The 27359-nt window shown below is 48.1% G+C and overlaps 2 protein-coding genes across 45 annotated transcripts; one reads left to right on the top strand and one right to left on the bottom strand.

Annotated features, from left to right (window-relative positions):
* Positions 1 to 88: 88 nt before the first annotated feature.
* LOC122371698 (proteasomal ubiquitin receptor ADRM1-like) lies at positions 89 to 7813 on the top strand. 12 transcript variants are annotated; one of them, XM_043348248.1, is made up of 9 exons: positions 111 to 225; positions 3061 to 3137; positions 3388 to 3579; positions 4410 to 4526; positions 4654 to 4786; positions 5380 to 5491; positions 6369 to 6392; positions 6730 to 7099; positions 7548 to 7813. In XM_043348248.1, exons 3-9 carry the CDS (start codon positions 3388 to 3390, stop codon positions 7722 to 7724), a joined length of 1125 nt encoding a protein of 374 aa, XP_043204183.1. In that variant the 5' UTR covers positions 111 to 225; positions 3061 to 3137; the 3' UTR covers positions 7725 to 7813. The 12 variants fall into 12 exon arrangements, with proteins under 12 accessions (XP_043204188.1, XP_043204183.1, XP_043204182.1 ...); XM_043348247.1 differs by lacking the exon at positions 111 to 225 and adding an exon at positions 487 to 520; XM_043348250.1 differs by lacking the exon at positions 111 to 225 and adding an exon at positions 513 to 534.
* Positions 7800 to 27359, bottom strand: LOC122371696 (serine/arginine repetitive matrix protein 1-like). 33 transcript variants are annotated; one of them, XM_043348222.1, is made up of 11 exons: positions 27281 to 27359; positions 21089 to 21284; positions 20777 to 20932; positions 20524 to 20598; positions 20202 to 20368; positions 19915 to 20070; positions 19485 to 19725; positions 14157 to 14230; positions 13695 to 13801; positions 12831 to 12934; positions 7800 to 8127 (listed from the first exon to the last, which is right to left on the bottom strand). In XM_043348222.1, exons 2-10 carry the CDS (start codon positions 21235 to 21237, stop codon positions 12845 to 12847), a joined length of 1215 nt encoding a protein of 404 aa, XP_043204157.1. In that variant the 5' UTR covers positions 21238 to 21284; positions 27281 to 27359; the 3' UTR covers positions 7800 to 8127; positions 12831 to 12844. The 33 variants fall into 33 exon arrangements, with proteins under 33 accessions (XP_043204157.1, XP_043204147.1, XP_043204174.1 ...); XM_043348212.1 differs by having other exon boundaries at positions 12862 to 12934; positions 27281 to 27324; XM_043348239.1 differs by having other exon boundaries at positions 19593 to 19725; positions 27281 to 27324.

The following is a 27359-nucleotide window of genomic DNA, read 5'->3' as shown; positions in this document are numbered from 1 at the left end:
TCGAAGACTGTAAGCGGAGAGTATATAAAATTTTTCCCTAGTCTCCGTGTCGTTTTCCTAAAAAGCATGACGTTAAAAATAATAAGAAGGCAGCGTTGAATGTCTGTGTCGCGTCAGAGCTGTCGTCACAGAAATAAAATAATTTTTAATGTAGAGCAAACCAAGAGCAAACTACTCGAAATAGCGACAATTCCCAATCCCGAGAAAAGTATCACCAAGAACTTCGTAAGTACTTCCTTGGACCTTGGGTACTTCAAGGAGGAATGTATTTCAGGGAATGAAAACAAAAAAGTGGATTGTAAGTATGATTCAAGACTTGGTGGATTCGCAACTTTCCGTTACACTACATTTCATTTGCCCTTTTAGTTTCTGACAAAAAAGGAATATTCGCATAATTCACTTTTTCCGGGAAATATATCAAATTTACTCCAGTTCTCAATCAGCTACGTCCAGTTTTGTACTGCAAAGATATTTATGTGTTGTGACTTGCGGGACTTGCGCTTCATATTGCTGACCTTTTGTTCGTTACTTGTGGTGCTTGTGGTCTAGGCCGTATAAGCTTGTGGTTGTGGTTGGCCCGAATCTCCTGCATCTTACGAAACTGAAGTTCAAATTGAAATGGAGGGCTTTTTTCCTGATTAGTCACCCATCAATTAGGAGGACTCAGACTGATACCTAAGTCAGCGTCAAAAGGGGGGTATTTATTTACTTTAGGTCCGCAAAACAGAGGGGTAAATAAAAGTCATTCACACAATATTCTAAGACCTCTTGATTTCATTTCTGATACTTATTCCTTCTAGAAACCAATTTAAAAGCACCAGTACACTAACATCACCAGTATCACCACCAACGGCCCCACCTCCGACCGGAACTGCACGCGTCAAAAGACCGTCTGCGCGGCACACCCGCTACAAATGATCCAACCAAGGTTGAGCGAAATTACAGATGATAATAAATTGTAAGGAAAGTGACGTCAAAATAATCGTGGCGGAGCGGTGCAGTGCCGAAGGCAATGCCTTAGGAGAGATTACAGGCAATGGTAAGTCAAATATTTTTAGGTTAAGTGGTTGTGTATCTGGCTTCAGGCCGAAGGCCTGAAGCCTGATGCATAACCACTTAACCTAAAAATATTTGACTTACCATTGCTTGCAATCTATTCATGCAAGCCACTTTTTCCTTTTCTCCCAGTAGGCAAACATCAGTAGGTCAGGTTAGGTAAGGTTAGGTTATGTTCTGATCATTTTCTCATGCCCTATTACCTTTGCTAAATATTTCCTCTTTTTTATTCACCGTTTTTCTTGTGCTTTGGTATTTTGACGTCATTTTCATAACGTCGAAAGCTAATGAATATCCGCATCATTTTTTCTTTTATAGGGCAACGTTGTATGTTTCGTTTTCGTCGCGGAAGCGTGCTTTCTCTTCAGTAACTTACACGGCCTTGCTCTTCAGTGTGTATTGTGCAGCAGTGCTGTGAAATGTGCTGGGGTTTTAGTATCTTATTTTACATTTTTGATGCATTTAAGCATCATATCTGAATTCAGGACATCAAATAGTGTAAGAATGTGCATTTTTTCTCGTTAAAAAAATATTGCGGACCTAAAGTAAATATTAGTAAAGGGGAGACTGATAAGTCACCTATTTAAAGGGGGCTGATAGGTCACCTATCAAAAGACCCAAGGGGACTGATAAACCTGTCGCCCGGACTTGAAAATACACTTAATGCTGAATATGTCCGGCTAGTGGCGGGATTACGCCGAAAATTTCGGCGCACGTCCGGCGTAACTTCGCATGCGCCGAATTCAGCGCATGGCGGCGGACAAATTTTTCAGCGCAGGGTAGTTGCATAATTTTTTGGCAAAATACGATCACCGAATTTATGCGGTACGCTGGTCAATCTAGCCACAGATTTGCCCCGCGGGCGGCTCTGGAGAGGTTGCGGGACGAAACGTCCCCGTCCCGGTCGTTGCGTGCTCGAACTAGTGAGCCGCTCAAACTCAGCGGAGGGCGGCCCCCGCCCAGGTGAGGCCTCAACCCTCGGCGTGAAGATAGGTAAAGAAGACCTTGTTGAACATCGCCAAGCGTTGTTAAGCAATACCGCAGTGGGTTCCTGCCCACTGCGTTATCGAGGGAAATGAGAGCGCGGACGGCTGGCAAAACAGGCGGCCACCCTGCCCTCAAACGCCCACTCGCTGACCAGGGCGGTTCACTGTGCGGCTTCGCATCGCACGGTGCGGCGCAGAGCGCGACAACTGCTCAGAATCACTATTCAAGCCACTCCTCGGGAGCACGCCGCCGCTCCCTATCCCCGGGGAGGACCGAGAGGATGCCGTTTCGGTGCACCAGATGAGGGCGGGCCACTGGGGCCGCTCGCTTCAATACGGCACCGAATCGGCTTTCTCCACTCCGCGGCGTGCCAGCAGTGCCCAGACAAGCGGTGCCCCGCGGCACTCTGCGCCGTGTGCCGAGAAGAGGGTGATGTGCTAGAGCACATGCTGTTCCGCTGCCCAGCCCTCGCTGACTCCCGCCAGCCTCGAACACACTGCTCCGCCGATATTAACATCGGCACAAATTTGTGGCCCCGGAACTCACGGCTCCAGCTTTGTTTCACGGCATGAAGCTAGAGTGCGCTAAGACTATTGAGGTATTGGGTTTCCGTAAAAATAAAAAACTCGTTCGGACGCTCAAACACGGGAGAGCGTACAAGGCCCCGGAACACTCTGTCTGGTTCATATAGCCTTGATCAGTAGATGTGCACATGTGTTTATATAAAAAGGGCTTAATTTTCGCACAAATGGGCACCTAACTTTTGGCGCAAATCACACAGAAATTTCAGCGCAGAATCGCTTGCGCCGAATTTCGGCGCAAGAGGGTCTCACGGGCGTCCGGCGTAGTGTATGGATGTTTTCCAGCCTGGCCTGTCGCCCGTCGGAAGGGGCTGATGTAATAAATGTCGAAATTCAGCTTCATATTTAGCCTTGAAATACCTAAATTGAAATATTTTATGTGGGCTCACTACTGTATTGTGTGTTAATGTTGTTATTGTTTTACATTTGTTTTCAGATTTGTGATCAAAACATCTCTGAGACAAGATTCAAGAGCGAAGATTTACTGCCCCTCCTCATATTTTCATTAACAAGGTCAGTTGCTGAATGCTGAATTTAGTAGAACTGTTTCCAGCATTACATGGACTTCTCAACATGAAGCTACTTACATACTTTATAGTTCCACTGGTGTATAGGGCCTTGGTTCCACTGAGCCCAGTTTCTGCTTCAAACAGCCTAAATATCCACATTTATTTTAGCTGTGGTGTTTATCCTTAAGGTCTATCTAGAATTTGTATAAGCATTGATTAGCAACACCAATCAAATCACAATTTTTTGCTTTCAGATGTCTGCACTTTTCGGCACTGCAACCCGAGCCACCAGTAAAAACCTGGTCGAGTTTCGGGCGGGCAAGATGACCATTGCCGACAAGCGGGTGACGCCCGACACCAGGAAGGGCTCTGTTTACGTTTACCAGTCAGAGGATGGCCTCATGCATTTTTGCTGGAAGGACCGAAAGTCGGGTGTGGTGGAAGATGTAAGATCGCCTACAAAATAAATGTTTTAATATTGTTTGGCACTTATATCCAATGAGTCAGGTTGTTGATCAATGTCGATGTGCTATATAAACAATTTGTGTGTACAATACAATTGTGTTATATATACAATTATATACAAATTGTGGATGTGTTATACAGGGTGACACAAAAAAAAAACGGTCATCACCAAATTTCGAATAACTTCGGAAGTTTTATTCAGATCAGCACCAAACTTCGGTCACTTAAGGTCACACCTATGTAGCATACATCCACCAAGTTTCAAGTCTTCACTACGAATACTTTTAGTACAGTGTGTGTTTTACTGACGCTCCACAATGTGCTCCAGGTGAGCGCCACGGCGCTGCAGGGCGTAGGCACACTTGCATCCGACGGGCAAAGTTGTCGATAACCCGATGGCTGTGCACTTTACAGAGTGCAATGGCCTCTGGAGACAGTGCTCAGAGGTGTGCTACCCCTGAAACGTTATTCTTATCGGGTTATCGGCAACTTTGCCCGCCGGATGCAGGTGTGCCTACGCCCTGCAGCGCCGGGGCGCTCACCCGGAGCACATTGTGGAGCGTCCGTAAAACACACACTGTACTAAAAGTATTCGTAGTGAAGACTTGAAACTTGGTGGATGTCAGCTACATAGGTGTGACCTAAAGTGGCCGAAGTTTGGTGATGATCTGAATAAAACTTCCGAAGTTATTCGAATTTTGGTGATGACCGCTTTTTTTGTGTCACCCTGTATGTTACGTTGTATGCTATTTGCAATTATTCTTGCTGCTGTTATCGATTCACGTGTTCTGACATTATTGTACTCTTCCAGGATCTCATTATTTTCCCTGACGATGTCGAATACAAGAGGGTTCCTCAGTGCACTACCGGAAGAGTGTACATTTTGAAATTCAAGTCGTCGTCGAGGAAATTCTTCTTCTGGATGCAGGTACTTAAAATATCGATTTTTATCGGCATCTTCCTACTTGTCGTACTACGGCCTCGATCGGACAATCTCCGATCTTGAGACCTCACTGGAGCTGGCTGACAGTGTTCCGAATGTGTGTTGATTTCAGGAGCCCAAGACTGACAAGGATGAGGAGTACTGCACCAAGATCAACGACAGCCTGAACAACCCGCCGACGCCAGGCAGCTCCCGGTCCAATGTCTCCACGCCGGCCAACCTGCCGTCGGAGCTGTCCAATCTCGGTAGGTACGGCGCACGCCAGTCGGAGAGCCTCAGACGTGTGTAATTGGCGTGAGGAAGAACGTCATCGGTCGTACGCGTCATTTCGGTGTCGACCGGCCGTTTAGACTAAATTATAGTTCGTTGGGTAGATAATGGGCACTTTGTCACGACATTGATAACATAGTTACTTATCGTAGAATAATTAACAAATTGTGGACAATGGACGACGCCAAAGTCGCTTTGTGGTTGTCCTTTGTGGTCAGATTCCTCTCGACCCCAGGCAAAAATTATCAAGGTACTGCGAATGCACGGTATAGTCTCTCTTGAAAGTATGGTTACTGGTAGTATCGCTGTCGCTCCCTGGTTTGAGAGCTCCTAGTTTTTGAGGGTTGGCCGCCTGGCCGGCCCGTACCGTTTTCACGGTTTCAAGGGCCAACCCTCTCAACTTCAAAGCCAGGGCTCTAAATTTCTCAAACCAGGGAGGCGATAGCGGTACTTTCTAGTAGCGACACTTCAAAGAGAGAGTACACAATGCACATGAGCCCCGTGTAGTGCGGAACGTGCAGTAGTATCCCGACGTGGTCCCGGACTGAGCGCGCGTCTGTCCCGGCAGTGTCTGGTGAGACGGACCTGCAGAACCTGCTGAGCGGCATGAGCCAGCAGCAGCTCATCAGTCTGCTGAGCGGCGGCAGCGTCGGCGGCAGCGGGCTCACCGGCCTCCTCGGGTGAGCGGGTGATACAGACTCACAGAAAGTTTACCACACTGACACAGCGGGCTCACCGGCCTCCTCGGGTGAGCTGGCGATACAGACTCAGAGCTTACCACACTGACACAGCGGGCTCACCGGCCTCCTCGGGTGAGCGGGTCACACAGACACACGGACACATTATCACACCGAACTGCGCCGGGACTCCCGTGGGGAACAGCGAATCATTCGTTCGGGCTCTGTCTGGACGCCTTGTTAATTATATCTTCGATAAGTTAGCATCACCTTGGGTTTCCATCGGTTTTCTGTCTTCGTAATGGGATATTGCAAGACGTTTTCCGAAAACGAAACAAATGTCTCATCAATTACTCGATACACAGCACACAACTGTGGCTGCTGATCACCATCTTCCCAAACTTTGTTCCGGCTTTCCCTGTCAAATACGAGGGTTATTTCACTTCACTAAACCGCAGTTCCGCGTATAGCTGTTAGGTCAAATGGCTTGACCACCCCGACGGACACTTAGATACACAAGCTAGATATTGCCCGCCCAGCTGTCACTTGTTGGAACAGGCGGCCAAATCCAGGCCAAACGATCTAACCCTAACCGTATTTATCGACGGCCGTTGACGTCCATTGATCATGCAGCCATCAGCACGCTTCTAGCTTGTGAATTTGGCATGTTTGCTCAACTGCCAGTTGTTTTGTTTTCACATACAGTACGCCAGATGCATTGCGATGCGTGCGTAGCCCTAAGCGCGTTTGCTCGTATTTTTCTCTTCACAAAGACATGTTGATCGCTCGTGTTTTAGCTGGTACCGTAAAGCAGCACAACTATTGCGACACCTGCCCTCCCCATGAACTGCTTTCAATGCCGTATTTTGTTTGTTTTCAGTAACCGTAGAGGCGCATCAACAAGGTTCGTTCAGTTTTCTTCTTGCTTCGCTACAATCGTCTTCTTATTCGCGACTTTCTTCCCGCACTTTCGTGGTCGCCACCTTCCGTCGCTAGGACGGTGTTGTGGGTTCATTGGGCTAATATGTTTAAAAAGTTATTTTATCTATTGTAGGATAGCTTTTTGCTAGCACAAAAATAAAATGGATTGTGCATTGTGTATAATCCCGTTTTACGCAGTAACCTTGACTGGGAATCAGCAACTCGTATCACTTCCCCTTGCATAACTTGTCCGAGCACAGCGGCCTCCTAACGACCCCACATCCACCGCTCTCCCCGTAACCGCTGCCCGGTGGTCACAGGAGCCGCGCGGCCGCCGCCGCCGCCGCCAGTGCGACCGAGACGCCCACGTCTGCCCCGGCGGCCACCCCCGCACCGGCGGCAGCCGAGACCCCGGCCACCCCAGCCACCCCAGCCACCCCGGCCGTCCAGCTGAGCGACCTGCGCAGCATCCTCTCCAACATGAACGTGCCGCAGCCAGCGGGCGGCGCGGGCGGCGGCGCCGAGGTGGACCTGTCGGCGGCGATGACGGCCGAGGCGCTGCAGCCGGTGCTGTCCAACCCGGCCTTCCTGGAGCGGCTGCAGCAGTTCCTGCCGTCGATCGGCAACAACGAGCAGCTGCCGCCAGCGCACAACCTGCGCGGTACCCTGCAGAGCCCCCAGTTCCAGCAGGTGAGCGGGCCACCGACCGTGGCAGGAGGGCACACCCCGCAGGGCCCCCAGTTCCAGCAGGTGAGCGGGCCACCGGGACAGGAGGGACTACACTGCAGACTGTACAGAGTCCCCGGTTCCAGCAGATGAATGACCTGCCGATCAGGGGGAATTAGAGCTGCGAACTGTGGACGTCGATTCGATGTGGTCCGTGTTCAGAAAGTGGAACCTAAATGTGTCTCCGAGGCTCGAAAAGTTGCTAGTTTCTGATTTTGTCCTTATCGGAAGTTTCTCTCGCTCGGACCCATTAAAAACGGACGTATCACCCCAAATTACCGTTCGTGCAGACCTGCCAGCTTGATCCGTGCCTTTTTAATGCAGAGTCGTCAGCAGCACTTTGTTACCACATCCTGCGTTCATAGTGCATTCAAAGCCCGTCTGACCGCGTTTTCACCGTCTCTCACGGCAGGCATTATCTCTGTTCTCGTCGGCGCTGCAGTCGGGGCAGCTGGCGCCAGTGATCAGCCAGTTCGACCTGGGCGAGGCCGCCGTCACCGCCGCCGCCGCCGGCGACCTTGGCGCCTTCGTGCGCGCCCTGCAGCAGCAGCAGGACAAGAAAAAGGACGACGATATGGCCACCGAGTGAGCCCGGTGCGCCTCGCGCAGACGCACCCCCTCGGTGACACTTCTGTACGCCGCCAGCCGCGCGCAAAATACATGGTTACCAGCACGTTATAATGGCTGTATTTTGTGAACAACGGCGAACACGATACATGAGCGGCTAGTCTGTGAAATGAAACTGCCGATGACGAAACGCGACGCTCGGTGGCGGTGACGCGGTTTGTCTGACCGCCGCCCTGCCGTCCTCTCTGGGTTCCCCGGGCGCCGAACACACCGCTGTCGGCTCACGGTGAGTGGCGCAGCCCGCTGAACGCCCGGTGGCCGGCCGGGAGGGGATGTACCGCTGCACGGGTGGTCCGGTGGCGGGTCGAGCTCTCAGTACGCCTCGTACTTGTCGTGCTCCCACGATGTGGGCGACATCCGACCACCTGCCGACAGACTGGGCGTGAGGCTACACTCGTGGCGGACATACACTCGCCACACCCGCACGTAATTCGGAATAGAACCTGACGGGCAGTGACTAAAGCCCAATACCATTTAGGACATGTTTTCTACGTGATTGATATATGGAGGCGGTCAAACGCCACTTACAGGCAATGTGCGGAGCGATGCTTCGTCCCTATAAAGATTTTCGGGTCAATGAGAGAGGAAACAAGCATTCGTATTCTCTGGTAAAAATACTGCGACTACTATGTAATACTAATACAGTACACGAATACTGCGACGTACTACACATTTTATATTTTCAAAGACATAGGTACGTGAATTTGTGAGGGCATAATTTTACTATTAGTCAGGGGAAGGAGGCCCAATTTTGGGCCGAATAACGCAAAATCGGGTAGAGCTTAGCAAAGGGTGGTTTCTGGGACAAAAATGACCGCTGAACCCGAATCTGACCGGTGCGCACCTCTAACTAATGTTGCACCACTTCCAGAGCACGTGCAACTGCGCAGTTCTTCTTTTTTGAAGAATGGTACCCTTTTTATATATTTTAAAATAAAACTTGTCGTGTAGTTGTGTTGTATTCCAAAACTTTAATATTATAGTCAAAATTCATTGCATAAATGAAAATTTTAGTTAACGCATATCGCAGACAATCTATGACGTCACTGTGACGTCATTTATTCGTAAATTGACGAGAAAATGAGATGTGACAACAAAACATTTAACTTTATTCACAGGATACGCTCATTGGCGGGTTTAAAATGCATTGAGCATGCTCAGAAAATATCTCCCCGTTGCAAAAAGTAAAAATCGTCAGGATGGAGGTACCATTTTGGCCTACAGGGGGCGAAATCCGCGGAGCGTGCGTTTTTACCCCGAATAGTTTTTGTGCAATAACTTTTGATACAATGCTTGCATGTCGTCCATTTTACCATCGTTGTGATTCTCTCACCGAGACGCATCGAATAGTATGCAAATTGGGTTTGATTGGTTAATATTATATGTTACCGCAGTTCATGGGCTCAGGTCGATTATCACGCTAGTAAAGGTTATGACCTGACTGGAAATGGTCATGTAGTTTACCAATCGCTTTGGCCGATTATCAAGATAATCGCATGGAAAATGCTTTCATTGTTCTTATGTGGTTTGATCAAAAGCTATAGCTGAAAAATTGCTGATGACGTTTTCAGGACGCCACATGACGAAATTCAAAGTAAGGTATAGAAGTCGTTCATACATATATGTGTTGGCGCCGCAAAGCATTCGTAAGGCATTGCATGCTTGCGAGATTTTAGAATTAGATGTGTTCTTTACAGGCGTAGTTTTAGTTTATTACGTTGGCATACGTACCTAATAAGCTGGGCGTAAATTTCGTCACAGAGGGTTTCACATGTGTTATGTCCCAAGTTCTTATCAATGTCTTGTGGTTATTCATGTTCTTAGACGTCACATACCCGAGCATTGAAGAACACGTAACAACTAACCGAAGAGAATTTTATTCTGGTTGGCTGTATTTATCTCTTTTGGTAAATACATAGGTATACACACACATGCACAGGCGAACACACATAATGTAGCACGGCTACTATCAGGAGGCGTTCGGCTGCCGGCCGCCGGCACGGTGACTCTGTGCACCCTGGGCGGTGGCCTTCGCCCAGGACGTCTGCCTCGTCCATCCAGCGGACGCGTCTGGTCGTGATGATACAATATGTTCCGTCCCATTCTGTACAGTACACGCCACGCGGCATACGCACATAGGTAGTATCCCGAGTGCTTGGCACCGCCGTTAAGTTGTACGACGCCAACCAGCCGGTACGTGAAGTCGCCGGCCAGGTCGACGGAGCAGAGCGACTGGTCGTTCTGACGCAGGACTCGGATAGATGCACCTGTTCCGGTGCGTCAGCCGGCTCTCCCTTCTTCTTCTTCCGCGCACTGCCGGCCGTGCCCTAGGGCGCGGCAGACCGGGGCTGGTCCACAGGTGGCGTGATCCGCCCCACTCGGTCGAGGAACTCCGTGACGTATTTAGCCGGCCCCGAGAGCACATCCTAGAGGGTGGGGAGCGGCCCCCAGAGCCAGGTTCGCGTTCTTGCGCGGCCAGGCACTCGCATAGCAGGTGCACGACCGTGTCCTCTTCGCTGCACTGTCCGCAGAGAGAGCTGGTGGCCAGGCCAATCCTGAAGAGTGTGGCCCGGACCAGGGGTGAGCAGCCGCTGCGGATCTGCGAGACAGTGGTCTGTCCCCATCGGTCGAGGTCGTCGTGGCCAGGGGTGTTCTCCAGATGTGGGTGATGCTTGGAGCGATCGAGGGTGAGCCGGCCGGCCCAGTGTCTGATGGCGATGCGCGCACAGGCCAGGTCAACTGGGATCCGACGCTGGTCGCCTGATGTTGCCGCGATGTTTGCTAGGCGGTCCGCTTCTTTATTACCCTCGACCCCCGCGTGGCCCGGGATCCACTGGAGACTGATAGCTCTGCCCCCGGCCGCGGCAGAGTGCAGGAGAGCCCAGATGCCCTGTGTCAGGGCCGATCCCTGCGCTGCTGGGCCTCGGCTGATCAGTTGGAGGCCAGACAGGGAGTCCGAGCAGAGCAGGACAGACCGAATGGCAGCGAGGGTGCAGTCCCAGGAAACATTTTAACGCCTCCGACATCGCCACCAGCTCCGCCTGCATGCTGCTGCATACGACTTCTGCCGGTATGGTACATTTGATCTTGCGTCCCTCACGGTGCAGTTCGAGGAGGGCTCCTCCACCGCCTTTCTTGGTACCGTCTAGGGCAGAGCCATCAGACCAGATTGTGAGACCTTGATTTGGGTAGGCGGCCAGGGCCTCCAGGGTTGCAGTCTTCCGTAATTCTGGTGGGTCAGTCCTCTTGATAGGTTTCGGAAGCTGTAAGCCGAAGTGGACGTTGGTGCTGTACTGCTTCCACGGCGGTTCTCCCTGGTGCAGTGTTAGTGAGGCTACGGGCACTCCACCCAGTCCAGCTTCCTCGCACACCCACTTCCCCACTCGTCGGAAACAGGGTCGATGCTGGAGGCCAGCAACGTCCTCATCTGGCGGCGACGGCGCCGGCACTCCCACCTCCTGGGCTTCCTGTTTCTTCCGCATCCAATGGAGGTGGCCTCTGTAATGTAGTCTAAGTGGCGGTGTCTTATCAATGAGCTTCCGAGCGGGATCGTCCGGAGGGAGTCGCATCAGGCGTCCATACTCCCGGCCTGCCAGCTCCTTGGCCCGTACTGCCAGCTCCAGCTCTCCCTTCTCCAGCAGCCGCATGCTGGTACTATTCAATCTCTTTTGGACTCAGACGGGCGAGTTGGGAGAGCTCCATATTCAGCTCGTCGCGACCGTCATCATCAATCTGCATTCTGCAGCTTTGTCTAAAACGGTTCCATGTGTGTTCCAAGAGCATCTGATGGTGTCGAGCCGCATGCATGTTGAAGGTGTCACCAAGCTTCAACTTTATAGGGCAATCACTAATCCATGCTCCTTTGATACAAATGAATTTTCACTTGCAAGTTGCAATGTAGTCCCAAGAAAATGCACTTCACACAAAACAGGTTTATGAGGAGGCATTCGGTTCTAGATCATTTTTGTAGGTACTGTTTTGTTCCTGCATCGTCAATCGTGTGGTCTCGCTTCGATCTTGGATTGTTTGCCTCAAATATCTAAGATATTTCACTTTCTTACAAAGGTGATTTTTGCCCTTTTTGATAAACCACAGCTTCTTATTTTCTTTCCCAGTCTTCATGACAAGCACAATTCTGGATCATTTTTTTTATCGCTAGCCAAACGCACGTAACGACTAAGCTGAACCCACGCTGACTTTCCGTTATTCATAAGAATGGATATTTACTTGAAATAAATAAAAATTATACAATTTGAACTAAAAATAAGACCAAAGGAACGATATTTAGTCAATTCAACGCGAACAGTATTTGGATTTAAATGCCGTCGCAGCGCCAGAACACGGTAAAAATGATACAAAAATATCCTATTTCACGTGATTCATCAATCTGCTGTACTACTTCATCCAGTTTGACCAAATCTGTCAGGTGGTGACTTGGACTGTCACGTTCTCAATGTGACTCTCATGTACCTCTGCAAAAACGATTTTAGCATGATCCGACTCAGAAATGTTCATAGATCATGTTTGATTATTTTCCCTTCCCTGATTTGCATACGACGGGAATAAAGTTAAATGCTTTAAGGACAAGACGACTTTTTCAACCCATTTATAGGTAAATGACGTCACGGTGACGTCATCGGCTGCCCAAACATTGCAAAACTTCAGCTTTCAATTACGCCATGTGTTTGTAGCACAGGGACAAAATCTCAAAACAATATCTCAAATATCAACGACGTTACACTGCAATTCATTAAAAAGGTACCATTCTCCAAAAAAGATGAACCACGCAGTTGCACGTGCTCTGGAAGTGGTGCAACATTAGTTAGAGGTGCGCACCGGTCAGATTCGGATTCAGCGGTCATTTTTGTCCCAGAAACCACCCTTTGCTAAGCTCTACCCAATTTTGCGTTATTCGGCCCAAAATTGGGCCTCCTTCCCCTGACTATATTAATACATAATTACGTAATTAACAATAAAGGAAGTGATTTACGATTTTCTCACAATTTTAGCGGCTCACATTTCATTAGCTAAACTCACCAACCCCAAACACAGGTTGCTTGGCTCGTACCGTCGTTGGTCCGTTTAGAAGTCGTACTCACCACGCCCCCTGGCGCGGCCACGCCCCCGAACGAAGCCACGCCCCCGGCTGCGGAAGCCGTCCCGGTGCTCATGCTGAAACACAGAGGGTCGTCACACAACTGGCTAAGTGGCTAATCAGGGTATCCGACAAAATATGACCGAATGTTTTACAGATTACGCCGGGGTACAAAGTCCTGAGGATCACTCCTCAGCCCGCGCCAGTCTGATGTTACGTCCCCTTGACTGAGAGGAGTTCTGTAGGCAGAGGCTGACCGAGTGTGAGTCTATGTCCCCTCCCAGATGGGCGGCTTGTTGGGCCGCTAACTGACCGAGTAGTAGTCCCTCCTCATGTTGTCCCCCTCCCAGATGGGCGGCTTGTTGGGCCGCTAACTGACCGAGTAGTAGTCCCGCCTCATGTTGTCCCCCTCCCAGATGGGCGGCTTGTTGGGCCGCTAACTGACCGAGTAGTAGTCCCTCCTCATGTTGTCCCCCTCCCAGATGGGCGGCTTGTTGGGCCGCTAACTGACCGAGTAGTAGTCCCTCCGTTGTCCCCCTCCCAGATGGGCGGCTTGTTGGGCCACCAACTGACCGAGTAGTAGTCCCTCCTCATGTTGTCCCCCTCCCAGATGGGCGGCTTGTTGGGCCGCTAACTGACCGAGTAGTAGTCCCTCCTCATGTTGTCCCCCTCCCAGATGGGCGGCTTGTTGGGCCGCTAACTGACCGAGTAGTAGTCCCTCCTCATGTTGTCCCCCTCCCAGATGGGCGGCTTGTTGGGCCGCTAACTGACCGAGTAGTAGTCCCGCCTCATGTTGTCCCCCTCCCAGATGGGCGGCTTGTTGGGCGGCTAACTGACCGAGTAGTAGTCCCTCCTCATGTTGTCCCCCTCCCAGATGGGCGGCTTGTTGGGCCGCTGGGAGAAGTCGGGCAGGCGCGGCTGGTGATCCTCCTCAGGCTCAAACTCTGCCAGGGGAGAGAGCAGGGCTTCAGACGACGCGTGCGGCAGGCAGCACTAGCAGGGAGCACGCGACATGTCCTAACAGCGCCGAGTTGACATTGATTTGCCGGACTTCCATCGCAGGCTCGCAACCAAGTCATGGACCGGTTTAGATTGCAAAACTGACCATGAAGGTAAAATTTGCGTGATGCCAAACTGTGGTCAGACTAGACACGTAAACAAAAACGTTTTATTCATCACACATAAGCATCCTTTTATTGTTGTGTTAAACGACACATAACAGACGATATTAAAGGACACCAGACCTCCACGTTAGCACGTTCGACCACCCGGTCATAATCCCCGTCTGGGCGCTCTTACCATCCCTGCTGCGTTTCGGTCCGAGTCGGTCCCTGATGTTACGGTCGACCAGCTTGCGCTCATCTTTGATGTCCCTGAAGAGTGGCCACGTTCAGTTCAGTGGATGTTGTGCAGGGTAGGGTGTGCTCAGGACACGATTACCCACGGAGCTCTCACCGCGGCTCAGTAACGGGCCAAAGCGGGTTCGAACGGGTTATAAACAGGGGATGGTAGAAAACACACGACACTGGGGGAGGGGAGGTTAAGGCACGGGTTGTGTGTTTATTGGGGCTTTAGGGGGTAAAAGCATGGTTAGCAGACGTCACAAAACACACATTAGTTAGTTACCTGAAACAAAATATGGCGAAATCTGAAAGGCATACATGTGTGAGACGTTTAGACGTCGCATGACTGATAGAGCAGTTTAAAACAGATGTGTAATGAGATCGAGGCAATGCAATACGGCAGCATGTAGCACAAAACTAACGAATCACGCAACATTTCTCAAATCACAAATACATGATCTACGGCCTTTTTAAAGTCACGATTGCTTTTCCTTATTCAGGGTGGCGAGGGTACTCAACATCGATTCCAAAAACTTTCGTAGACGGTCAATGCATGTACGTGTGAACCGCAAGGTAACGCGGCAGACCGCACTACGCTGCCCACTTGGCATTCGCGGACTCCGCTTGGCATGTTTTGGCGAAGTTTAGTTGATACTTCAGATACCACGGCAGACCCGAATAGCTGGCAGGAGAGTGGAGGCAGCTCACCTCGGAGAAGTGAGAATGTCGAGTTGAAAGAGCACAGACTGTGACCGGCTGTTACGAAACGTTGCTACTGAAGGTAGTCTGAGAAGTGCGTAGAACTGAATGCGCGTTTGTGATGAAGATCAGAAGGGGTTCAAGCGACACGGATGAGTTATGAAGTGAGGGCCCAGGAGACACCAGCAGCGTTGACGTACTTTCTAATTACTTTCGAAGAATTTCTTAGTCGAAGTAGGTAGTCCTAGGCTCGTTGAAGTAAGCCTGCGAAGTACTTCCGTCCATTCTTCAAAAGGCATCAAAGCACGCAGCATACATGCCCGGTCACCGTGCCATCTCCACGATCACAGTACTCTTGGCGCTATTGCCATCTCGTTTGTCCCCACGGCCTCGGGTTCTGATGACCATTCACTCGGCGGTGGGTCGGTTAAATAGCTACAAGTAATTTGACTCACACATCCACGAAACGTCATGCAATTCTTCACGGACATCGCAGGCAGACCTGTTCTTCTTCGTCGAATGGTCTAGGACCCAGCAGTTGCCTGTGACATGTAATGAATATACCTAAATGGAAGGTGCTTCACGTCGGTGCAGCCAAGCATCACCCCTTTATTTCAGATGGGGTCAGTCAGCCAAACAAACTACGGTGTAGTTAGTCACTCAGGAGACCTGGGTGTGCAGATTGACTCGATCCCACAGTTTTGACGGCAGGCGTCGACTAATGTCTTCAAAACGTTCAAGGTTCTTGCGATAATCCACAGGTCTTGTGTAAACTCTCTCGTACAGCAACGCCTGTAGTACAGCAGTCTTGTTTGGGCTCTCCTCCATTGAGCGGATTAGAAAACAGTCCAGCGGTCTCAAAGAAGAGACGCCCACCTATTGTCGAGCATCCTCCACCGTCTATATCCTGAAGCGCTGAAGACTAAAACTTGGGTCGCCGCACTATCGGCGTAGACACATGGTCTTCAAGATGTTGCACGGTCATGTTGACGCCGATGCTTCAGAGACTATCGACCCTGATAGTCGCATCCAGCGTCATACATTGAAGCTTCGCAAGCTGGGCATATTATCGGACAAGAAGGAATTAATGTGTGGTGTGTAGGCGATTGAAACGGGCTTCCAGCAGGTGTCGTACATTCAACATCTATTAACGTCTTTAAGAACAGTCTGTATGGTGCCATTTAGCCGGCTGAGTATAATTTTAAGCTGAATGGGTTCGGCGAGATCGGTCCTACAGGACAATACAACTCTCATCAATACAGGAATGAGATGGCGATGGCCATGACTACCATAAGTGGTAAGAAGTCAGTTTTCAGAGGCGTTATTCCCAATGCGATGTTCTTCGCGTCTTGTTCCTCGACGTGGCGGGAATTTTGTAGTTCGAGTGACATAAGGTGTTCTGCACTTGCATCGGCGCGTAGTTAGGGAATCGAGGACTACGCACCATCCCGTCCTAGCAGGCAATATCCATTTCCCACTAAAAAGCATTTCGGGCAGACGCTGGAAGTGCGTAAATAATAAGCGATCAGTTCCACTAGTTTGCCTCCATGTGTCATGCTCCATTTCAAAGTTCCATACACTGTCATTCATCATCAGGTTGATATTCTTCGAGGGCAGAGTTAGGAGACATTCGTTCCTCTTGTGGATGATGGTCAGAATCGTATAAGAGAGAGCATTTCCTGTCCCGTAGCTCAGCTGGTAGAGCACCGGACTGCCGGTAGTGAGAGCCCGGGTTCGATTCGCACCGGCGCTCGATATTTGAGACTCCTGACGGGGATGGTCTGCGGTTGGTGGGGGCATCCGCAGCCAGTTGGTCAGTTGAGTGGGACAGGCCGCGTCCGGCTTTGAAGGGCACGTTAAACTTTGGCATCTAAATTCTCCCGCGGTAGGAGTCGACGTCTACGCAACAAGCTCTGCTTAGCGTGGGCCTCGGCTCTGTCAATCCGTCCATTCAAACATTCGAACTAATTTTTTTTTTTTTAATGTCCTTTCTCCAGGCGTCAATCCTTGAGGCGTTATGTATCCATAAATCGGTCAGTTCTTTACAAAAAGAACTTGCATAAGCAGTAGGCACCTTGGTACAAATGAAACACGCTCGATCACTACTTCTTGTTTCTCATTCACTGCTCGGAGTACCATTTGTGGCACACACAGATGGAAGCAAAAAACGAGTTCGAAATCCGGATTTGGCGTCCTCGGTGTAAAAAAGCAGGTCCCGGAGAAACACCTGTTCACAACAATCACATATCAAGGTACACCCTTGCCTGAAGAGGTAGACGCCCTGTAGACTACGCACGGCACACGAAACACAAAGTTTCATGTGATTTTGATGGACGAAGAGTTACTTGCCAAGACAGCGACCAATGTCGGCAGCGTCACTTTCACGGCCGTAGTCTTTTGTGTGGCTTCTGCACACAAAACCCTGCCGTAGAATGCTGAGAAGGGCGAAGGCACTGTTTTAGTACGGGCTCCGACGATTGATACCAGCCCATCTTCAGTCCGAGTTTGAGACACCTGCATCTGGGTAAACGACTTGGTCAATGATCGAGGCTTGAGTAATGCTTCTGGTGCATAGATGCTTCTTCTGCTTCTTTATCTTCAAGCTGCTGTCTTTTCGTTGTCCATCTGTCGCTGGGATCCGATTATTCTGTTCGAATTCTTCTTCACTCCATTCCTTCTTTGACGAGAGTCCTGGTTACGTGCTTACAACATCAATAATAAAAAAGACATCGAGTGCGAAGTTCGGATTCACAGTTTTCATTCGTTTAAGACGCCTGCCGAGCCTTGTCTCATCAGAAAAGAGCCGTGTTCCACAGAGGGTTCTGCGATGGGCCCTGCGGTGTTCATAATGTGCACTGCTAAGCTCATCAACGTCCTCAACTTGATTCTTAGAAGAAATATACTTGAACATAAGTAGACGAGGCACCTTTCTATGAAAAGTTGCGGTGCATGGAAGAACCGAAATCGATAAAAGATTATGCAGCTTGCCTTCGCCATATTTATGGCGATGAACAATCAGGCAGATTTCTATGATTAATGAAGTCTGCGAGTCTGATCAGATTCCGTTGGTTCCTGAAATCCGGAGTCACTCCACCATGATCACATTTTGTTCGAAGCACATTTGCGATGGCAATTATTTAGTGCAGTCGGTGTTGTCTTTTCCTACAGCGTAACTTACACTAGCTGCTTAGATTTTCGACCTCGCTGTACTCCATCGATTGCAAGTGAAAAAAATCTCCCGAGATTTTCATCTGATGGTGAACAGGCGTCAGCTGAGTATTTCAGGACGTTCCTCGGGACACTGGCCTCTGCCTCAAATGGCGTATTTCTGACTTCTTGGCTGCTGAGTGTGTTCTCCGTTCGGTTGACGGTACACTTCCTGCTGAGACGCCTGAGACCATTCACAGAATATTCCGTTTTGACGAATTCTCTGGTCGATTTTCACCGTGCTGAATAGTTGATAGGGCGTAACAGTAAGAGCTGGTTCGAAGCTTCGTTATGATAGCAAAAAAGGTCCATCGATCGATGGTGTTTTGGGTTTAAAATATGCGTAAATAAGGATGAATGCTTCCATTCGAATCCAATGTCTGAATACTGAGAAGATACGCTTCTTCCGACGCTTTGCAGATTGCAGACTTCCATTGGTGAGCTCTCAATTATCCGCCGTAAGCAAAACCTGTTTCACGTATCAAAGCTTCACAAACGCTTCTTGTAAAGTGCTGGCGTCCTTCAAGCATCACTGAGAGCATACACTGGTCAATTTAAGAGCTTTTCCTTTCGTTGAGTGATCTTCATGTGACAAATCCAGTAAAATTCCTGATTCATTCCTGAAATATTCTTTGCAACGCTAAGCGAGAATAATGGCCCGGCGATGCTGATGTGTCAACAGTTACAACCCTGGGCTACCATTTCATTACCCCTTGGCTCAGGATAATACGAATCAGGAGGGACGTCGAAGTCGTCGAAAGTCTGGAGGTCGCGCATAAACACCAAAATAAAATACGAAGTCTCGGTTTGACATCCACCGTGCACTGGATGAAGAACGGCGGCCAATAGGAATCGTGCGCCACCGACCAGTCAGACAAAGAAGAAATACATTTGTTGAAGAAACTTCTTGTACAGCGTGACCCTGCGCCAGCGAGTCGCATTGGTAGGCCTCCTGGAATGAAAACGATTACTAAGAAATAATCATAATAGGTGCTTGTGCATTCTTCGTTGGACTTCCCAGAAGTATCGTGAGTCAGAAGACCGGTGAGCGTATCGATGTCTGGAACGTGGATGCTCTGGTCGGCGATGGCAGATGAACATTTGGACAACATCAAAGTTGGTACTTCTAAATTTTTCATTGCTAGGGCGCACATTAAATTACCCGAACGCATTATAGGTCCCTTACAGCTGCTTTATTTGATACCGCCGCGAAATGTTGGGAAGTAGAAGTGACGAGCCACTATTTCTGGCTCGTGTTCCTCCTTTTTGCTTACGACAACTTACGCAGGGCTCCGGCTTCGTACATTCTTCTGGGACATACCTACTCGATAGACTCCACAGAGAGACGCCCGCCGGCTGCGCGGCCGCCGCCACTCACCCATACTTCTCATCGCGCATGGTCTCCTCATACTTTCTCTCGTAGCGCTGGATCTGTTCGAGTTTGCGGTCAATGGCCACCTCCATCTGCTCGAGTTTCTCTACTTGCCGCTGGGTGCGCTCGGCACGGTCCCTGTCAATGCGGTCGCCGACAGGCATCTGCCGCTCCACCGGCGGCGCGTAGTTGGGGTCGCGCGAACGGGACCGGTGATGCTCGAACGCGCGGTCAGCGTGGCGATCAACTGCAACACGGGGAAGAAAAGACGACCGTCAACTGAAACTGTCTGGCGAGTTATCGCCAAAGCACTGAATAAACGCATTGTAACATGGAGCATAGCAGTTACTATGGCCGCTTAAATCGTGAGTGTATAAATAGCATCAGCTTCATTCGTCCCCCCAGTGCGCCATCTCAGCCATATGGCGGCACCCACCGGTGGGGCCGGCTTGTCCCGGCTCGCGGATGATGGCCACCACGCGCGGCTCGTTGGGAGCCGGCGCCGGCGGCGGCGGCGGCGGCGCGTCATCGAAACGCCGATTGACGGCCGCGCGCAGCTCGGGCCGCTCCAGAAGCGGACGGGCTCCCTCGCCTGGCGTGGGGTAGAGTAACGTCAGCCGCCAGCCGCTGAGCTTCACCGAACACATACAAAACATCGTCAAAACAGAATGTGCGGAATGCGACATAAATTCGTGCTGAGCTATAAATATAAGCGATCCGAACCGTTTCTGCGATAAAGTGTGATATCGTCCGCGTTAATGATCCGTCTGATGATTGGCGAGGTGCTTCGTTTGCCCTTGGGTAGGTTTCTCTTGATGTCCACAGTAATTTTCTTCAGGTCGTGAATGGCGATCTTGGTTCCCCATGGGCCGTAAAAGTCACCGGGGTGCCTGAAATAGGAAATGCCACATCAATTAAATGCTGAACCAGTTGTCAGGATATAAAAGATAGAACTTATCGAAGAACCGCCTGGACTCCCATAGGTCATATTACACGATAGTCAACAAAGTTCCTGCAACACAACTCATCACACAGCATTTCTTACCTTTCAACGCTCCTGCGCGAATCTCTCGAGTCACTTCCCATACGATGCGATCCGCGAGATGGAGGACTGGGCGCTCTGGAAAACACCAACAACTCATTTAGCAAAGTCGCATTTCTTCCTTCCTCAGCTAGGCATTTCATCGTGTGCCACATTAACATCACCATCCTAAGAAGCACGTATCTGAAGCGTCTTCTGATATGTTAGCACCCTATCAATATCACAATCGGATTTCCACCATTCAAGTCCCGCTCACCTCGGTTTGCGAGGCGGTGAGCGTGAGCGCGAGCGGCGCAGGGACGGTGGCGGCGGCGGGGTGAGGCTGCGCCGGCGCCGCATGCCCGGGCTGGCGGCGCGGTACCCGCCGGGCGACGGCGGATGACGCCTCTTCATCGGCGGCGTCATCGAGCGGCTGCCGGGGTGGAGGGACAGGTCACACCGCGGCGCATGCGACTTTATGATGACTGTTTTCATGATGACTTTATATTACCAAAAACAAGAAAAATCGACAGAACAGAGATGTAAAGTAATAAACCGTAAATCGCAGGTGACGCCGCTTTCCACCTACCTTCTGCGGTGCATTTCGGGCGACGGTTTGCGGTACTCTCTCTTGATCCGCTCACGGTCCGGGTACGCCGGCGGGTAGTGGTCGGCCCTCATCGGGGGCATGGGCCTCATGTCCCGGCCCGGGGGCGATAGACGACGCCCTCCGACCATACTTCTGATCCGAGTGTCGGCGGCTTAACCTGTCCCTGAACTGGAAACTACAGCGAACACGTGCATATGACAATACGGTTGTGAAGGAGCGCCACTCCGCCACGAGCACGTAATGGTGTTAACACACAGGCAGTTGCACACATATATGATTCTCACATAAACTCAGATGAGACACAATGAGAGGCATCCAGGAATCTGCAGCCTCTCACACTAGACAAACCATAAATGCAGACAACAAGGCGTCCAAATTATCACAAACACCAAGACGATGCTTCTTGCAGAGGAGATTTCAAGCTTCAGCAATAGTAAAATTTAATGTTTCGCATGGTTTGCACAAAATTCTTCTCACAATGGAACAAAAGTCAATTTCTTGCTTGATGACCAAGAGAAAAATGATAGTTGCATATCATTACAGCTGTGCAGTCAAACAGAGAGAAGTACAAGAGCTGGGATAAGCTTGCTGAATCTAAATCCATTTTCTAAGTATCTTCATGCAGCTGAGCCAAAAATAACTGCAGTCCTCAGTTCAGTGTCCATGACTTGAATCTTCTTATGGTGCAGCAATCACTTCATAAAATGAGATCCTCTAGCTGGATTGATGAGCACTTGAACAATGAACATCCTGTCTCTTTCTCTTTACTTCTCCTAATTTCTTATCCTCTCCAACGTCAGTAGATAGATGGATACTGGATAGATTTGTCATATTTCTTCCTTTGATGCCTTATGATGGAGGTTGATTAAGTATTTCTTCTGGATACATGTTTGGGTATCTTGGTAGAGCTTTGACCACTTTTATGACTGCTTGGAAGTTTTATCTGGGCTTTTGGTTTTCCATGCCCGTTTTGAATGGTATTGCAACAAACTGCCCATGGTGTACCTTAGTAGATATCATATCTTCAAATTTAATGCATAATGGAATGCATAATGGAGATTATCTTTCATTATATGCAGATCGATGCTAAGTCAAGAGGATCTTCACTGGCCAGGGGGCGAGCATGATTCTATAATTTGGTTACTGGAGAGTGACTGTTTTGTCCTGCTAACTTGTGTATCACAGATTCACAATTCTTCAAATTGTGCTTTGTCCTGGGATGCTTTGCATTTTGCAGCCAAATTATTCAGTGTCTGCAGGGTAAATGTCACTCACAGATGCATTAGTCTTATAATGCCTGAAATATGCATTCCAAGCCAGGGCTTCTGAAAGTGTATATGATTTGCTTGTCTGCATCCATCATATAGTTTAGTTTTCCATGGTATCTTCCAGTGGTAAATGCTTTGTAACTTCATTTCAACAAAGCTGTTCATTGTTTGCTACAAACAGCTCAAACTTTCCAGCACTTAAGTCATAAAAGTACACTTCCACAGCACAGACGTGTTTTGGTAAAAGATCCTTTAGTTATAAGCTTCTAAACTTCATGTTTGATTTCTTCTCTTCCCAACTATTTGATGCACTATTTGATTTGATGTTTTATTCGTTAATGGAGCATGCTTGTTATCAGCAGACCTCTTGAGCTCTTAGAATGTCAAGTAGGTCGCTTACGATTATTTGTGATTAATCGATGCTACAAAATGCAGATCAATAGAGGTCATTGAGCTGATTGATATAATTCTAATGAGGTGTGAAACTGTATGTTAATTGTTATTCACACCCATAACTATTTATTGTTAAGTATTTATATTAGGCTTAAGGCAAGTTTATTAGGAAGGTACATTTAAAGGTATGTACCTATCTGATCAGATACTTTTTACTGAACAGCATCACTCATGAAGGAGGTAGGTGGGTAGGTATGAAGTAGGTATGCTGATTTCCATAATCAGTGACACCATGCCAATATTGAATGTGGTGATTATTAGTAGCCAATATTATTTATATGGCAGGTAAGCACAGTTGTACATTGGTACAGCAGTCTGAGCCATTGTCCCTTATAAAATATTTCTTATCCTGGATGTTTTCACTATAATTTCATATATTGCATGAGTTGCAGCATAATTATACTACTGGCCATGACAAGGTTAAAATGATGAGATTAGGTCTTCATTAGGATGTGATTCTACAGATCTCTCACACCAAGCTAATGGATCAGTAAGCTTCATACAATGCCTCAAAACCAGAGGGCTGTTCAGCTGCGCAGCCAAAATGAAATATGCTGCAGCACGCGTGCGCATTGCTCAGTGAGGGCTATGGCTCCTGTTAGTCCCACCGACACCACTGTGTCATCGCCTGTGTGATGTTACCTACTAAAGCATACTTCTCTTTCCTGCAGCACGAAAACAGTAACAGCAGGAGAGAGGAGTGGCGCAGACTTAAGTTTACCATCCAGCATGTCTTAATATAAGCGATTTGTATGGTGTTTTTTTTTGGGTATCATTATCGCTCTCTTCAGTAGCACATTGTTATTTGCTATTAACCACATTTGAACACATTTTAACTGTTATTTCAATGACAATCACCAGTCCCCCCGCGCAACGGATCCCTGCAGGCTGCACGTGGAATAGGCTGCAGCCGCTCAGCTCCAGCATGCCGGCGGAGAGTGGGCGGAGCCAGGTGGCTGACGTCACCCAAGTATGATGCACACAGCAAAGATTTACACTGCAAGGACCCAAAGTCCAAACTGAAACAGCCCTCAGAGTACCTACCAACCAAATTCTCAGAAGTTTCTAAAACCAATAATCCCAGTACCCTACGCTATACATATGATATTGGATACATATGATACAGCCTACAAAAATGAAAACTGAGGATAATAGAATAAATCATTGCATTTACACAAAATCATAAGCAGTTGGTGACATACCAGGGAAATAAGCTAAAATTAGAGCGCTCTATTTATTGCTCCTGCCCCATGTTGAAGAGATACCCCTAAAAGCGCGATCTTTTATCGGCCCTTACGCAGCAAGGCAGTAATTCTCAGACCGGTGGATGGTATCAATAGAAAGAGAATGCGTCAAAGATTAACATGAATTAATTAAAATAACATTAAAATGTTAATTAAGCGTGGAAATTAGTCCCAAACATAAGCTAATTATTGCTCCTACCTCGGCGACGGCGCTCCCCGCAGTCGGCGGAGAAGCTAAAATAAAAGCCACCATCCTCCTCCGTAAGTCAATTTTAGAGCGGCCGAGTGGGCCGATGCGGGGCCACCAAACTGAGGTGAGACGTGGCTAGTAATTGCAAACCGCCATAGAAATCAATATCTTAAGACGTACAATATGGGATGATTACTCTGAAGCTGGAGTGAAAGCATGAGTAGATTGCAAGAAACGAAATGCATAGATTGGTTGACTTACGTACAATAGGCACAGCTCAGATGAAGCCATTTCTATGATGTTGATATATGACATAACCCTTTCTCTCCTCACCTATGACCTAAGTGCATTGGCAGTTACCGGCATAGTTTTTGAGCACGAGTGTAATTCGCCATCGGACCGCAATACATGTTGCTAGGCTGCTGCAATTACAACGAACATACGAATACTGCCTTCATTTGTAGACGTTTGTTTTTTAGGCGGTCTTTGACGTGCAAGGGGGCATACCTGTCGACAACTGGAGTTTCTCCGAATTTCAAAAACTCCCAGGATTTCAATTCCTTATGCACTGTTGTAGGTACAGCTATGTTCAGAAGTTTTCGTTTCTTCCTGTTCTAAAAAGGATGATATTTGTCGATTTCGTGCGTCGCTGATAGGAGGGTGCGTTTAATAATTAGGCCCAACGCTTTCTGCATCCGCGAGTACCTTCAAAAGGGAACAACAGTTTCCATTTATTACACTATGGGACATGTGACAAAATGACCACTGGAACACGCATGAAACGGAGCTCATACTCCTAAAAATGTCTACAATCACTTCTTTTCTGACACTATTAGCAAATACCATCTCAAGTTAGGTGGTTGACAGACAGTCAATGGAGATCTGGGGAGACTGAGTGATGCCAATTCACCACTTAACTGATAATGAGGGCCGAGGGAAGAGAAACATGCAACATGCACAACTGACAACTTGACAAGTGACAAAACACTACCACTATTGCGCAGTGCACAACAAATTACAGCAGCCAGCCCAAAAAATGCTTTTGGTGGCTAATTGCAAAACAAGTCACTAATAAATGTCTTAGTTGCAGCTGAACACTGCACAATAATCACACTGTTCACAGCTTCACACATTGAGTGAGATGCCACAGGTGGTTTGAATCACACTTTGGTTCAACTGCAAATCTGAATGTTGTCATGAGGTTCATGCCTCCATGATCACAGCACTTTGGTTGTGGTTGGCATAACACTTGTAGTCTGCAGAGTTCCACATGAACTGCAGACACCTCATCTGGTGGTCTTCATGTTGCTCAACTTCTTCAGGAGGCAAATGTCGACCACCCAGCGGAAGCATGGTCCTGCAGAAAAGAAAGGTAATGCATAAGGTACAAACATTATCTGCTGAAACAGCTCCTTCTGTTGGCTGTTATTAAACTTTTAACATGGGTAACATAACAACATGTATTCCATGTATATTACATTTGTTGAAGTAAGATACTGCCGGCTATTTCAAAACCAGAAAATGAAATTATATTGTGGCATAATTCACCTGCTCAGCTATCAGTATCAAATAATAATTAATTTAATATTTGGCATATTCTATATAACACATTCATAGAATATTCTACTTCACGTCACAAGGACACACAATCTTCCTGTTGGGTGTTTGATTGACGCATTAACTAAGTTTGTCTTAGGTTTTATTATTGCAAAAAATTCATATTGCATTATTGTATCAAAATACTGCCAGCAATAACAAAACAAGAACATGAAATGCCAATGAGCAAGCCGCCTTTCCTTAAAATGGATTACTTTGAAAGGAATTTTAGTTTCTTTTAAGGAAAAGGAGAAATGATTATCAGGTAATTATCAGAAAACCACTCAACCAGCAAGTGGCTGGGTGGTTTCACAGCAAACATCAAGCCAAAACATATACTTCCATCTATCTAACAATTGAGCCATTTGACTACTACAAGGATATGTGAGCAAAATAAGAATCCAATCATCCAATGTTGACTTCCTTGCAAAGTTTATGCCTTATTTTATAAAAATGTGTCACTAGAATATGATACTTATCATCGAATATTATTTAATTTACGATTTATTTCGATCGGAATGCACATGGAGTCCCGCGCCATTTTCGTCGACGATGAATATGATCGTGTTTCATGAAGAGATTAGGGGTTTCAATGGTCTTTCAAAGCAATAATTTGATGCAAAAATTTGTAGGAAATAATATGAAGCTGGTTCAAATGGCCATCAACCATTTAAAACACCGAAAATACTCACAACTCCGTCCCGACGACCACGCAGCACCGCGCACGCCACAATACTGGCACAATGCCAAAACTGCTGTCACAGCGGAAATGTTTTTTTTTCTCGATTGCAATTGTGGAATTATTTATTAAACAGAAGATGATCTTTCCGAAAAACCGACTGATTTCATACACAGATGCATGGAAAATAAAAAAATCCCGGTAAGTTTATTTGTATTGTTTTGTCGATTTTGACATGCTCCTAGTTTGCAGCCATATTTCGATATGTTCTACAGGGAGTTCAGAATTATTTCAGGACCAATCTTTTCCTCATTCATTTTCCCGTCGATCATGAAATTTTTAGAGCGGAACAATTGGTTTCCAGGCGGTCCGAGCGGTTTTCGTGAGAAGGGTGCAAAAATCGGCGTCATTTTTAGAGCCTCGACACCAGCTCAACACAGGACCCTATGGGAGACGGTGAAGTAGCGGGAGCAATAAATAGAGCGCTCTAATTTTAGCTTATTTCCCTGGTGTGTCACCGACTGTAAGGGGCTCAGGCTTAAGCTTCCGGTTAAGGTAGACGAATGCGACGCAGCAAATAGGTCCAAATATAATAATCAAACCGTGTCGAACTGAATTTTGATCACATAAACCACATGAACTCACCAAGTTTATATTGCTAGAGTACGAAAATGAATAAGTTAGCATAAAATAAGAAAATGACCGAACAATTTTCGACCTACCGACCAACTACCGACTCACCGGACGCTAACACGTGCGTCACTAATCGCCTCAATGAGAAAAACATTCTAATCCTTTTTTATCAGGAGGATTTGATGAC

The sequence above is a fragment of the Amphibalanus amphitrite genome, unplaced genomic scaffold (assembly GCF_019059575.1).
Source record: "Amphibalanus amphitrite isolate SeventyFive unplaced genomic scaffold, NRLGWU_Aamphi_draft 001270F_arrow, whole genome shotgun sequence".
In the NCBI taxonomy this organism is placed as follows: domain Eukaryota; kingdom Metazoa; phylum Arthropoda; class Thecostraca; order Balanomorpha; family Balanidae; genus Amphibalanus; species Amphibalanus amphitrite.
Note: the sequence above shows the minus strand (reverse complement) of the source record. Positions and strands in the feature narration are given on the sequence as shown.